Source organism: Miscanthus floridulus, chromosome 19 (assembly GCF_019320115.1).
Source record: "Miscanthus floridulus cultivar M001 chromosome 19, ASM1932011v1, whole genome shotgun sequence".
In the NCBI taxonomy this organism is placed as follows: domain Eukaryota; kingdom Viridiplantae; phylum Streptophyta; class Magnoliopsida; order Poales; family Poaceae; genus Miscanthus; species Miscanthus floridulus.
Window position 1 is genome coordinate 18,102,262 of NC_089598.1, and position 13,852 is coordinate 18,116,113.

General features: G+C 43.3%; 1 protein-coding gene and 1 pseudogene across 1 annotated transcript; both read right to left on the reverse strand.

Moving 5' to 3' along the window:
- Nucleotides 1–1,808: 1,808 nt before the first annotated feature.
- LOC136525302 (uncharacterized) lies at nucleotides 1,809–2,640 on the reverse strand. The gene has a single exon (XM_066518305.1). It carries the CDS (start codon nucleotides 2,552–2,554, stop codon nucleotides 1,880–1,882), a length of 675 nt encoding a protein of 224 aa, XP_066374402.1. The 5' UTR covers nucleotides 2,555–2,640; the 3' UTR covers nucleotides 1,809–1,879.
- Nucleotides 2,641–2,884: 244 nt separating this feature from the next.
- Nucleotides 2,885–5,805, reverse strand: LOC136528812 (uncharacterized; annotated as a pseudogene).
- Nucleotides 5,806–13,852: the final 8,047 nt, after the last annotated feature.

The window sequence follows — 13,852 nt, forward strand, 5'->3', positions numbered from 1 at the left end:
TCACAGGGCCAAACTATCCCGAACGTGGGTATGTACCTACCTGCACTGGTGTTCTCTCACGGTCAGTTATACGTTGCGATGTCTAGAGCCACGTTAAGAACCAATATTAAGATCCTTGCCCTCCCGCCTGATGTGGAGGCACAAGAGGAGGAGGCTAAAAAGATAGAGAAGAAAAATGCTAAAAAGAATGCTGATGGAAAAAATTAAGAATGCGTCAAATACAAAAGATAAGGATAAGAAGACCCTAGTCGCGCTCTCTATGACTGTGTTAATTTCATGAACTTTACTTTTTGAATTAAATGTCACTTTGACGTCAGTATTTAATTTAACAATATTGCTATTTTATCGTGCGATCTGTGTGTTTTTAGTATAAAAGATTTAGTTGTTTTGTAATAACATACGGATACGCTACCTAGTATCTCTAGAAGAACAGGGGAAGAGAGAGACATGACCGAAATGATTCACAGACTCTAAGTTTCAATCAATGCCCTGTTTTGTTCGAAATAATCGGAGAGTACAGTGCTGCATATATTCTAGATCAGGCAGTGTTGTCAGGATCAGGGTGTTTGGTTCAGCTAGGAGCTCTTAAATTTAGTCCCATTTAGGCTTCGTTCGTTTCGCTGAAAAGCTATGACTGAAAGTACCGATTGCTGATTTGTTGTGAGAGAAAAATATTGTTTTTCATTGAAACAGTACGACTTATAAGACAAGCGAACATGACGTTAATCTCATTTAGTCACTTTTTACCAAACATTATGACTAAGTGGCTAACAACTCTAGAGTGACTAACCGTGTGTCCAGCGCAGAGGGGCCTCCAGGGTCAGGCTGCAGGCGCACTCGCCATATGTAGCTAGCTAGCACATATCACGTGCTCTTCCTTGCCAGTTATAGCACACAGAAATACTAGTGGTTGCGTGGTTGGTCATCCGCCATTCTCACTCTCACGGGTTTTATGGTCCTGCACGGTCGGCGACGCGTATTATTATCTGCCATGGCATTTGTTCATTTTTTTTCATCCAGCAGCTTCTAGTGTCGCACGTGAATAGTTTTTCGTCCGTCCGCATCTATTGGTACAATTCGAGTAGATCACACCGGACTAATTATCCAGCATGAAATAAATATGGACAATAGATAATCTCAGGAATCAATAGATAAGTACTATAGGAAAATGTGGACAAGTAAAAATAATATTCATGTGCAAGTGTAATTAGAGATTGCTCATAGGCTCAAAAAATAGAGATTGCTCATCTTCTCAATTGCATAACAGCAACCGTGTGTCATGTAAATGCTGCACAAATTGAGACTTCAGAGAAAATGGGGATTTGTAAATCTGTGTATTTATCAGGGCCCTTTATCAGTGCCTCCAAAGTTGAAGCGATGAGAATGACTACAAGTTGCATCACATCGTCAAAAACAGGGCCGGCATCTGGTCATCATCCTCTTCGATCGAACTCTTTTACCGTGCCAACAAATCTTTCTCAACCGTCCATTTCTGACTAATCTAACGGCACAGATGAGATAGGATCCTCTAGACCTCTACTACCTCCTACTCACCAATTATTAAGGAGTGCCTGGCAAAAAAAAAATATTAAGGAGTAATGTCATCGACGCGCCAAATTTTCCAAACTAAAACTGAATTCTGTTCCCCAAATTTTCGTTTTCAAATTTTATACAAAATTCCTTCGTTCCGAACGGCATCTTTTTCTCGATGATTGTCCATGCATCCAGACCACACAATTTCATCACAAAGATAAGACGACACAAGAAAATTATAGAGCAATTACATCTGAATCTGAATGCACTTCACATCACCCTAGCGTAGTAGCATCCCTCTCCCCTTTGACGCCTATACACACGTAGTACACGTACTCTCGGGCTGTCAAGAATCGGAGCCGTGCAAGGCGGGAGCGTCGTGCTGCTGCTGCGGCTGCTGGTACATGGCGAACGAGCTCGACCGCGACACGGGCCGGGAATAGCTCGATCGGCGGAAGCTGCCGGCGGCGATCTCGTCGGCGGGATCGACGGGGTCGCCGAACTCCGCCTCCCGCTCCCCGGGGATCCTGCACTTCTCCCCGAGGATGATGCCCTTCTTCCACAGCGTGTCCTCCGACTCCACCTTGTGATGGTGGTCCTTGTGCTCCCGCCTGCTCAGCCGCAGCTTGTCCGGGATGTTCATGCTCAGTTTCTTGCTCACGCTGATGGACAGCCGCCGCTTCGACGTCGACGACGGCAGCGCCACCGGGTCGATGGCGCCGTGCGTCGCCAGCTCCGGCGACAGCCTCACCACCGCCACCTCCTCCACCTCCCCGGCGCCAGCCTCCTGGCTGCCGCCGCCGCTGCCGCCGGAGACGGAGCCCGTCCCAGCCGGTTGGTCCGATGCGGCCGGGTCTGCATTGGTGGCCGGCTTTGGCTTGCGGCCGCACGCCGAGCACATGGACGACGTGAGCGCGACGGTGGCGGCCACGCACGCCACGAAGAAGGACAACGCGACGGCGTCGTGGCCCAAGAGCAGCTCGCCGTCCGCTGGCGGCGGCGGCGGCAGCCACCTTACCATTGTCACCGGCGGGATCCCGGCGACGGGAGAGAGTTATTTCTCTGCCCGGAAGAGGAATGAGGCAAGCTGCTCGTCGGAAGCTTCTATTCCCGCGGGGCGGGGAGAACCTTCCCGTTTCCAAATTGGAAACTGGAGAGGGGCCTCCAAATTGGAAACTGGAGAGGGGCCGGTTCGGCTTCAGGTTGTGTGGCTCTGGAATAATACTTCCCCCTGTTCTTAACTGGGACAAGCTAATTTTAGAGGACAAATGTTCTAGCACAAATTTGGGCAATGCCTGCCTGTGTAAACCTCCAGCAGCCCAGATAAACTTGACAGTAAAACACAGCTAGATTATGCGTAGCCAATAATCTAATTTACTGATGTAACAAGTTGTTTTGTTTTACAGAGTATCAGACACCAACAACCAATTGGGACTCTAATAGCCTGGTAAAACTATCATCAGAGTCCAGTTCTTCTCCTAGTGTACACCGAAAATAACAGAAAAAGAATTGCACACGTTTATGTAGCTAAACTCTCTAACAAAAGCTCTGGATGCGTTGCTGCAACTTTATCTTCTGAAAATCATCTAAAACTTTGCTCTAGGAGGATGTGGGACATGGGTGGAATTACTGAACTGATTCAACAATGCTGTGGTCTTCAGAGTTCAGTTTTGCTTTTGCTGGATTTGGTGGGCTTCTTTGCCCCTTTCCACCATTTCTTTACCACATTGGACACTTTGTTTACATGCCCTTTCAACTTTTTACTGGTATCCTTCAACTGTTGCACGACTTGCTGTTTCAAATCTTTCTTTTGAGAACCCTTGTCTTTCAGAGCTTTTCCCTGCACGAGTAGGTGCGATTAGTGTTTAACTTGGAATGGAAATCTTCACTCAAATCTTTTGAATCATTACCAAGTTCTTTGGGAAGTTGTCATCTTCGTCTTCATCATCCTCATCGTCGTCAGTCTTCAGTACCGAAGTTATTTTTCATCAGATCGTCCCTGGAGTACATCTTCATGCTTGGAGCTCCCGGCATACCCTGTCATCACCCATAAGTAGCATTTTTTAGTATATTGGATCCACTTGGATAAAGTTAAAACTGGCTGAAGTTAAAGTATCTACCTCCATTGATCTCAATATCTTTTCCATCTCAGCATCTTTTGATGGCTTCCTTGCAAATGGTTCCCCAGGGACTCGATCCTGTAAAATTCATAATGATGTCTCTGAATGAGATGTCGGTACTTATCTCGAGTTCTTGACACTCATGTCCTAAAGCCTCACAGGCTACTATACTTCTATCAGCTTGTAGCTATGTTTTACAAGTGAAACAGGCATGTAACAAGTATAGCTATAATGAAATTCAAAATCATGCAATGCCATACTTCAAAAGATAACATGCAATTCCTTTGTTAAGTCTTTGATTCTATCACTTCGTATCATAAAGTTCATAACTACTTTTGCTTTCTCAGTTGGGGGAAAAAGAGTCTTGCAACATAGTACCACAGTTTTTCACCAAAGCACTTCAACATATTAGTCAGAAAACAACTGAATTCACTGCAGACTACATAATAAATGTGATTCAGTTTCATTAGGTGCAGCTTGATAATATTATATATGAACACTTAACAGTGTATTGTCAAACTAAAACAGAGCTTGACACCAAAGCATCCTACTTGTGTCTTTATTAGGAAATCTAGCACCTAAAGCTCAAACTCAGACAAGGAAGGCTCCAAGGACTCACTTTTGGAACTGGTGGCGGGTCCTTGGCACACGCTTTCGAAAGATCTTTGCAGAGAAATTTCATCAGCTGATCAACTGAGGGGTTATTTTTGTAGACAAACTCAGCAACATCAGTATCAGCATATCCTATCACCTGCAATGAATTCGATTCAGAAAAATTCAACAAGACAATATTTAATAAAGATAGTGCTCTGCCTGCTCCTTAATGGTTAGTAATTAATGAAAAATCGGAAGGCAAACTATAACAAGCTTCATAAAAAAATAATACAGTTAAAAACAATATGGAACCACCTCTTGACATGCACGCTCAATGGTCTTGCATTCTGCATTGCAATGTCCTTCCTCATCTTGTTCAACAAGCTGCAAAACAAACCTATATATCAGTACTAGAATTGGATTATACAATTCCGTAAACCGAACAGTTAAACACAAAACTACATCAGTCAGAAACATGTAGAGCAGTTTTTTATATCTCACTGCCCAGAGCAAAAAAACTACTAGTTGGACATATAATTCCTGTCAGGTATAACTCCAGTACTCCACACCAAGGCAAACACAGTGAATAATGGGTTCTACAATGTCACACAGGGGGAAAACAAGGCAAGTATAAATATACTCACATAACTCCGCAAATATTATGGAAACATGCAGTAAACAACACCTTTCACATAAACAAGTTCACTCAAACTGCTGATTTTAAGAAATTCAGTCACACCTGAGTAACTTTAGCCTAGCCAAATGCCATAAAACATTGACGTAATTCCATTCGGACTGAGATTCCATACATGATACATGTTTGATCACTGCCAAGTAGATTCGCGATGGATTAATTAATCACTTGCACTTAACGATTATGAAAACAACTTATGTAATACGAGCTAATTGCGCATTTAAGACGAGCTGTTTTCATTAGATAATCACCCGAATTTTGAAGATTTAGAAAGCGTCAAGCATGAACAGGCATTGAATCCCGCCACACGAACCTCAATTAACAACAGAGCCAACATAGAGCGCCAAATTACCTCGAGCTTGTCGCCCTTCTCGACGATGTCGATCCGGAGCATCCAATCCGCCTCCTGCTTCTTCAGGTTGCAGACATTCTCCTGCGATCTCGATGATCTCGATCTCCGGCACCTGCACGCACCCCCAGTCACCAATTCATCAGCACACAACCGACCACCCACCCACCCACCTAGGCAGCCAGCCAACCGCCCGAATCGACCCCGAGCAGAGCAGAGCGGAGTACCTTCTTGGAGGGCGGGAGCGCCTGCTGCTTCTTGGCGACCTGCGCGGAGATCTCGCGCGCGATCCGCTCGCACACCTGGCACCGGATGTAGGGGATGTCCTCCCGCCTCGCGGCCGTCGCCGGCTTCTTCTGCCCCGCCGCAGCCGCAGCCGCGACGGGGTAAAGGAGGACGGCCGCGAGCGCGACGGCGACGAGCAAGGCGACGGCGCGTCTCGCCATGTCTCCCCTCACTGGTTGGGCTCGCTGCTGCTCTGCTCTTGCAGCAGCCGAACTTGAAGCGGGGGTGGTTGGTTCGGTTCGGTTCGGGCCGGCGCGCGTGCCTATGTGGCGTGGGGGTTCTGCGCCGTCCGTTCGTCCACGTCATGTGATCGGAGGGTGGACGGCGCGTTTGGGACGCACGGGCCAATGGGAGGAGACCAGGTGGGCCGCGTGACGTGGTTTGGTTCGTGAGCGTTCTGCGTTCTGGGTGACTTGGCCAGCTCTGGTTTCCACAGCGTCCAGAAGAGCCGTTTCGCGAATGAAATGGATGGACGACAAACAAGTTTTCGACGTACAGATATAGCACAGTTTTAAGCAAATTTGCATGAACATGCATGTCAGGGTAAGGAGGAACCACGTTTCCTCGTAAATGATCGTAAATTTCTAGCCTGTTCGCTTGCTCGTAAACTATCGTAAATTTTCAGCTGAGAATAGTATTTTTCTCTTATACTAAACCAGCCAGCAGTAAATAATCCACGATCGTTTACGGCCTCCCGAACAGAATTCTTCTTCTCCTCAAGTGCGCAACCAAGATGGCAAGATGCCTTTGATTTAACTGCGTCGTTCTTTCTGTGCTTAGAAGATGCGCCCATCAACAGCGATGATGCACATGTGGATGTGCGTGACTTCATCACACTTGAGATTGGTTGGTCTAGCGATTGTTCATCAACAGCGAGTCACGTGTGGATGTTTTTCTAGCTAGTGTATAAACTGTAGTATATGTACTCTATACAACACACTCACATCATCTCACACACGCACACCCTAGAAGCTACAACCTATACACCTTAAACGTCCTTCTGGATATCACCGAAGCCACACGAGCTTCGTAGACGACGGACACGTCGTAGTCCCATTGTAGCGCCACGCGAGTGTCCAGAACCTGCATATATTCAGGGAAAAAACCCCGGTGCCACACCCGGTTGATCCACAACTGGGATTCGAACGCGGATGGGTGGATGTTATTTCATCAAACTCGAGATTTGCTGGTATAGCATGGTCTAGAAAATACCCATAGGTCTGGATATACTTGCATGTGTTTAAAATGCTCATGTGTATCGTGTATATGAGCGTCATCAATCTCAAAATTTGATGGTCTGGGTATGTGTCCGTGTGTTTCACAGAAAGAAAGATGATAAACCGGAATCACTTTATGAGACCATTTTATTAGTAGACTATATTTTGATTCACAAGAAAATATATTCATTCAAAGTCATATAAATAAATATATACTTAAAAATTCTGAAATGTCTGTGGACGGATAACAACTTAAATTCAATCTATTTCAAATTGTTGTACTAAAAATAGTTATAACTAAAAAAATTCAATCTATAAATATATACAGAAAATGGAAGCAAAGAAAGGAAAGAGGATTAGTGTGAAACCACCCTCTGGCCCACTCGCGGGCGTTCTCTTGCAGGGGAACAAGATTTGAGGCCCCACTTAACTATTTGATCATTATCAGTATTTTTGGGTTTTATGAAAAAAAATGATAAAAATAACTTGATGCTTCCACTATATGTGAACCAATATTTTCTAGAAAAAACGTTCTATACACAATTTGGAAATGCGTGCTTGCTATAATAACGCGTGCTAGGGCAATATCTTGAATTCCTTCAGTATTGCAACTTATTCTGTGTTTGGTTAATAAATCATGAAAACTCTACCACCCCATCACGCCATACTAAGCTCTCAGCTTCAGATGACGTGCCTATGGCCAAACAATGCCAAGACCCCGCAGACACGTGGCGTGCGCCAATCTACGGAGGGGCCGGGAGGGCATTGACGGTTTCCAATTCCTAGAGCGGCACGTATCGTGTAGGGATACACCAACAGGAGCTGAATGACTGGGAGGCCTCCAATTTATCTTTGCCTGACTCATTTTCTAACACATCCTACTCCTAATCACAATGCCAACTAGTTTTTTATAATAAAATATTTTGTACACAATTTCTAAAGGCATGCATGTTTGCTTGCCTAATGCTATTGGTATTGTGGAGAACAAGTAGAAAATGGGCTACTTACCATTGACATATGTATCTCTCCTATATCAGTAGGCCTTCTCTTCCATCCTACTCATCTTTGAGCCACTCTTCCTTCTACCACCATCCTAAGCTACAATTGTCATATACAAAGTATTTTTATCTGACACCATATGAGAAAGATGATTTTTCTAAAGCGAAAAGCTTGGTACGTGGTTAATAAGCTTCTAAAATGTTATTTTATTATGAGTACCTTAACAATCTTAAAAGGAAAAACTCAAAACTAGAAAGTAGTAAATCTTATGGAGGGCAACAATTTTTATATAAATATCTTCATACGTGGTCGTATGAGGCCACTCTTCCTGCTACCGCCATCCTCATACCCCTCATGTTACATGCAAAGCTACATATAACAATAAAAATGTCTAGCTTCAAGAGACGTGCCAGCAGCCAAACAATGCGAAGACCTAGCAGACACGCGGCGTGCGCCAATTTATGGAGGGACCAGGAGGGTCCCCGACGGCTTCCAATTACTAGAGCGTGTCGCGTAGCGATACGCCAACAGGAGCTGAATCGATGGGAGGCCTCCAATTTATCATTGGCTAACTCATTTTCTAACACATTGTACTTCTAATCACAACACCAACTAGTTTTTTATAATAAAATGTTTTGTACATAATTTTTAAAGCCATGCATGTTTGCTTGCTAAATGTTATTAGTATTGTGGAGAACAAGTAGAAAATAGGCTACTTACCATTGACATCTGTATCTCTCCTATATGAGTAGGCCCCCTCTTCTATCCTACTCGTCTTGGAGCCACTCTTCCTTCTACCGCCATCCTAAGCTACAATTGGGATATACAAAGTATCTTTATTTCACACCATATGAGAAAGATGATTTTTCTAAAGCGAAAAGCTTGGTATGCAGTTAATAAGCTCCTAAAATATTATTTTACTTTGAGTATCTTAATAATCTCAAATCAAAAAACTCAAAACTAGAAAGTTGTAAATCCAATGGAGGGCAAGAATTTTTATGTAAAAATCTTCATACGTGGTCATATGTGGCCGCTCTTCCTGCTACCGCCATCCTTGTACCTCTCATGTTGCATGCATAGCTACTTAAAATAATAAAAATGTCCAGCTTCAGGTGATGTGCCTACAACCAACATTGCCAAGATCCAGCAAACACATGGCGTGCGCCAATCTGAGGAGGGACCGGGAGGGCATCGACGGCTTCCAATTCCTAGAGCGGCACGTGTCATGTAGGGATATGCCAACAGGAGCTAAATCGCTCGGAGGCCTCCAATTTATCTTTGCCTGACTAATTTTCTAACACATCGTACTCCTAATCACAATACCAACTAGTTTGTTATAATAAAATGTTTTATACACAATTTCTAAAGGCATGTATGTTTGCTTGCTTAATGCTATTGGTATCATGGAGAATAAGAAGAAAATGGGCTACTTACCATTGACATCTATATCTCTCCTATATGAGTAGGCCTCCTCTTCCATCCTACTCGTCTTCAAGCCACTCTTCCCGCTACCGCCACTCTGAGCTACAATTGTCATACACAAAGTATCTTTATCTGACACCATATGAGAAAGATGATTTTTCTAAAATGAAAAGCTTGGTACGTGGTTAATAAGCTCCCAAAATGTTATTTTACTTTGAGTATCTTAACAATCTCAAATGAAAAAAACTCAAAACTAGGAAGTATTAAATCTCATGGAGGGCAACCATTTTTATATAAAAAATCTTCATACGTGGTCGTACGAGGCCACTCTTCCTTCTACTGCTATCCTCATACCTCTCATGTTGCATGCAAAGCTACTTAAAACAATAAAAATGTCCAGCTTCAGGTGATGTGCCTACAGCCAAACAATGCCAAGACCCAGCAGACACGCGGCGTGCGCCAATCTGCGGAGGGATCGAAAGGGCCCCAATGGCTTCCAATTCCTAGAGTGACATGTGTCGCATAGGGATATGCCAACAGGAGCTGAATCGCTACGAGGCCTCCAATTTATCTTTGCCTGACTCATTTTCTAACATATCCTACTTCTAATCACAACGCCGAACTATTTTTTTTATAATAAAATGTTTTGTACACAATTTCTAAAGGCATGCATGTTTGCTTGCTAAATGCTATTGGTATTATGGAGAACAAGTGGTAAATGGGCTACTTAGCATTGACATCTGTATCTCTTCTATATGAGTAGGCCTCCTCTTCCATCCTATTCGTCTTCGAGCCAGTCTTCCTTCTACCGCCATCCTGAGCTACAATTGTCATATACAAAGTATCTTTATGTGACACCATATGAGAAAGATGATTTTTCTAAAGCGAAAAGCTTGGTACGCAGTTAATAAGCTCCTAAAATATTATTTTACTTTGAGTATCTTGATAATCTCAAATGAAATAACTCAAAACTAGAAAGTTGTAAATCTCATGGATGGCAAGAATTTTTATGTAAAAATCTTCATACATGGTCATATGAGGCTGCTCTTCCTGCTACCGCCATCCTGATTCCTCTCATGTTGCATGCAAAGCTACTTAAAACAATACAAATGTCCAGCTTCAGGTGACGTGCCTGCAGCCAAACAATGTCCAAGACCCAGCAAACACGCGGCGTGCGCCAATCTGGGGAGGGACCAGGAGGGCATCGACGGTTTCCAATTCCTAGAGCTGCACATGTTGTGTAGGGATACGCCAACAGGAACTAAATCGCTGGGAGGCCTCCTATTTATCTTTGCCTAACTCATTTTCTAACACATCCTACCTAATCACAACGTCAACTAGTTTTTTTATAATAAAATGTTTTGTACACAATTTCTAAAGGCATGCATGTTTGCTTGCTTAATGCTATTAGTATTGTGGAGAACAAGTAGAAAGTGGGCTGCTTACCATTGACATTTGTATCTCTCCTACATGAGTAGGCCTCCTCTTCGAGCCACTCTTCCTTCTACCGCCATTCTAAGCTACAGTTGTCATATAAAAATTATCTTTATCCGATACCATATGAGAAAGATGATTTTTCTAAAGCGAAAAGCGGTACGCAGTTAATAAGCTCCTAAAATATTATTTTACTTTGAGTACCTTAACAATCTTAAATGAAAAAACTCAACACTGGAAAGTTGTAAATCTCATGGAGGGTAAGAATTTTTATGTAAAAATCTTCATGTGTGGTCGTATGAGGCCGCTCTTCCTGCTACCGCCATCCTCATACCTCTCATGTTGCATGCAAAGCTACTTAAAATAATACAGATGTCCAGCTTCAGGTGACGTGCCTACAGCCAAACAATGCCAAGACCCAGCAGACACGTGGCGTGCGCCAATTTGCGGAGGGGTCGGAAGGGCATCGACAGCTTCCAATTCCTAGAGCGGCACGTGTCGTGTAGGGATACGCCAATAAGAGCTGAATCGCTGGGAGGCCTCTAATTTATCTTTGCCAGACTCATTTTCTAACAAACCCTACTCCTAATCACATACCAACTAGTTTTTTATAATAAAATGTTTTGTACACAATTTCTAAGGGCATGCATGTTTGCTTGCCTAATGCTATTGGTATTGTGGAGACCAAGTAGAAAATGGGCTACTTACCATTGACATTTGTATCTCTCCTATATGAGTAGGCCACCTCTTCCATCCTACTCGTCTTCGAGCTACTCTTCCTGCTACCACCATCCTGAGCTACAATTGTCATATACAAAGTATCTTTTTCTAACGCCATATGAGAAAGATGATTTTTCTAAAGCGAAAAGCTTGGTACGCGGTGAATAAGCTCCTAAAGTGTTTTTTACTTTGAGTATCTTAACAATCTAAAATGAAAAAACACAAAACTAGAAAGTAGTAAATCTCATCGGGGGCAACAATTTTTATATAAAAATTTTCATACTTGGTCATATGAGGCCACTCTTCCGGCTACCGCCATCCTTATACCTCTCATGTTACATGCAAAGCTACTTAAAACAATAAAAATGTCCAGCTTCAGGTGACATGCCTGCAGCCAAATAATGTCAAGACCCAGTAGACACAGCGTGCGCCAATCTACGGAGGGACCGGGAGGGCCCCGATGGCTTCCAATTCCTAGAGTGGTACGTGTCGCGTAGCGATGCGCCAACATGAGCTGAATCGCTGGGAAGCCTCCAATTTATCTTTGGCTGACTCATTTTCTAACACATCCTACTCCTAATCACAAAGCCAACTAGTTTTTTATAATAAAATGTTTTGTACATAATTTCTAAAGGCATGCATGTTTGCTTGTTAAATGCTATAGGTATTGTGGAGAACAAGTAGAAAATGGGCTACTTACCATTGACATATGTATCTCTCCTATATGAGTAGGTCTCCTCTTCCATCCTACTAGTCTTCGTGCCACTCTTCCTTCTACCGCCATCCTGAGCTATAATTGTCATATACAAAGTATCTTTATCTGACACCATATGAGAAAGATGATTTTTCTAAAGCGAAAAGCTTGGTACGCAGTTAATAAGCTCCTAAAATATTATTTTACTTTGAGTTGAAGTCACATGTGTTTGCTTGGGTTGAAGTCACATGGGGGCATGTTCATCCTATATCGAATATACCCCTCGTTTGTGGGACGTACACATGCGCTCAAACCAATCTAGAGGACTAAGCCAACATTTTGTGGCACTAGGCACTGTGGCAGAACCGCCTAATTTAATGCCTCACCGGAGTGCTTGTCTTCCATTAGACACTAAGCACTCAAGTGAGAACACTAGATTACTCGGTTTCGTCGGGCACACCCCAGGGGAGAACCTGAAAATCCACATTTTTGCCATCAAGATCACAAATGAGAGAATAAAGCTTACATCATTCATAACCATTTCTTACATCACTTTTAATACAACATCAGAGTATAATATTTATTAATATAACAGCGGAATGAAATCATATTTCAGAGTTATAAATAATTTAATTGAACAGCGGAATAGAAACATGTGAGCAGAGTTATAGCGGAAATAAATATCTATTCATGACATGTTGAGGGATTGATATATAACAACTATGACAAAAGATTATAAACTTTCATTTATAAAAATATTTGGTGAGAGTTATAAACAACAACTACGATCGCAGCGTAAAGGAAATCCTCTCTGAGCCCACCAGGATGACTCCACACCCAAAGGTCAGCTCAAGTCTCCACCTGTTTCCTGCAACAGGGGGAATAAAACCCTAAGTACTCAATTGTACTCAGCAAGACTTACCCGACAGGAGGAAAGAAAAGACTCCAAGGATATGCAAGGCTATCTGACTTGTGGGTTGCATTTGCAGAAAGCATTACTAAGCGTGCGTCCTTATATTTGATTTTTAATAATAGCCGCATTGGTTCATTAACTAATCATTCTATGTAAGCACCTGTGCTACTTTCAAGCAGGTGGTGAGCAATCAGATTTTCTTTGTCCATCTTCCATCTTTCATCTTTCAGTTCTTACTACGATGCTAAACCGTAGACAAGTCGTACCGGATCGCCCGGCGATTCGCGAATCAATGCCCCCAGTTGGGTACCCCGAAAACGCACACCCCGCTTGTACCCCATGCACAAGTAGGACCAACCCATCACTCTCCTATCCCAGATGTCCAGGTCCCCGTCCAAACTGGGACTCCAAGCCCCCGCCCCTGAGTCCCGGACTCAGTGCGGTGCAAGGACCTCCTCCACCAAAACAAAACCCTAACAGTCAGTCCGGAAAGAGCCGGATCCGCGACAAGAGAGCAACAAGTCTTCCAAGCGCCCATACACAAGTATGTGCTTGGGATAATAAGTCTGTGACCTGCCTAGAGTCATATGCAACGATCGGTCCTTAACCGACTAGACAGGGAAAAATAGTGTAACCAAGCTATGCCCCGTGTCCACGGTGACACAACTCCTTACACTCACCAATACCCAAACCATATCCCTGCCCGGTCACCATTTCCTTTCCACCATTTTCATATTTTCCGAGTGATAGTAATCCAATAATACATTTCCTATCTCTCGCGAGTGACAGGCAATCACTCGACTTCTACCGGAGTCCTATAGCATAGCATTCTACACGATCCTGTCATACTAGTAAGACTCATAGGATAAAGATATATA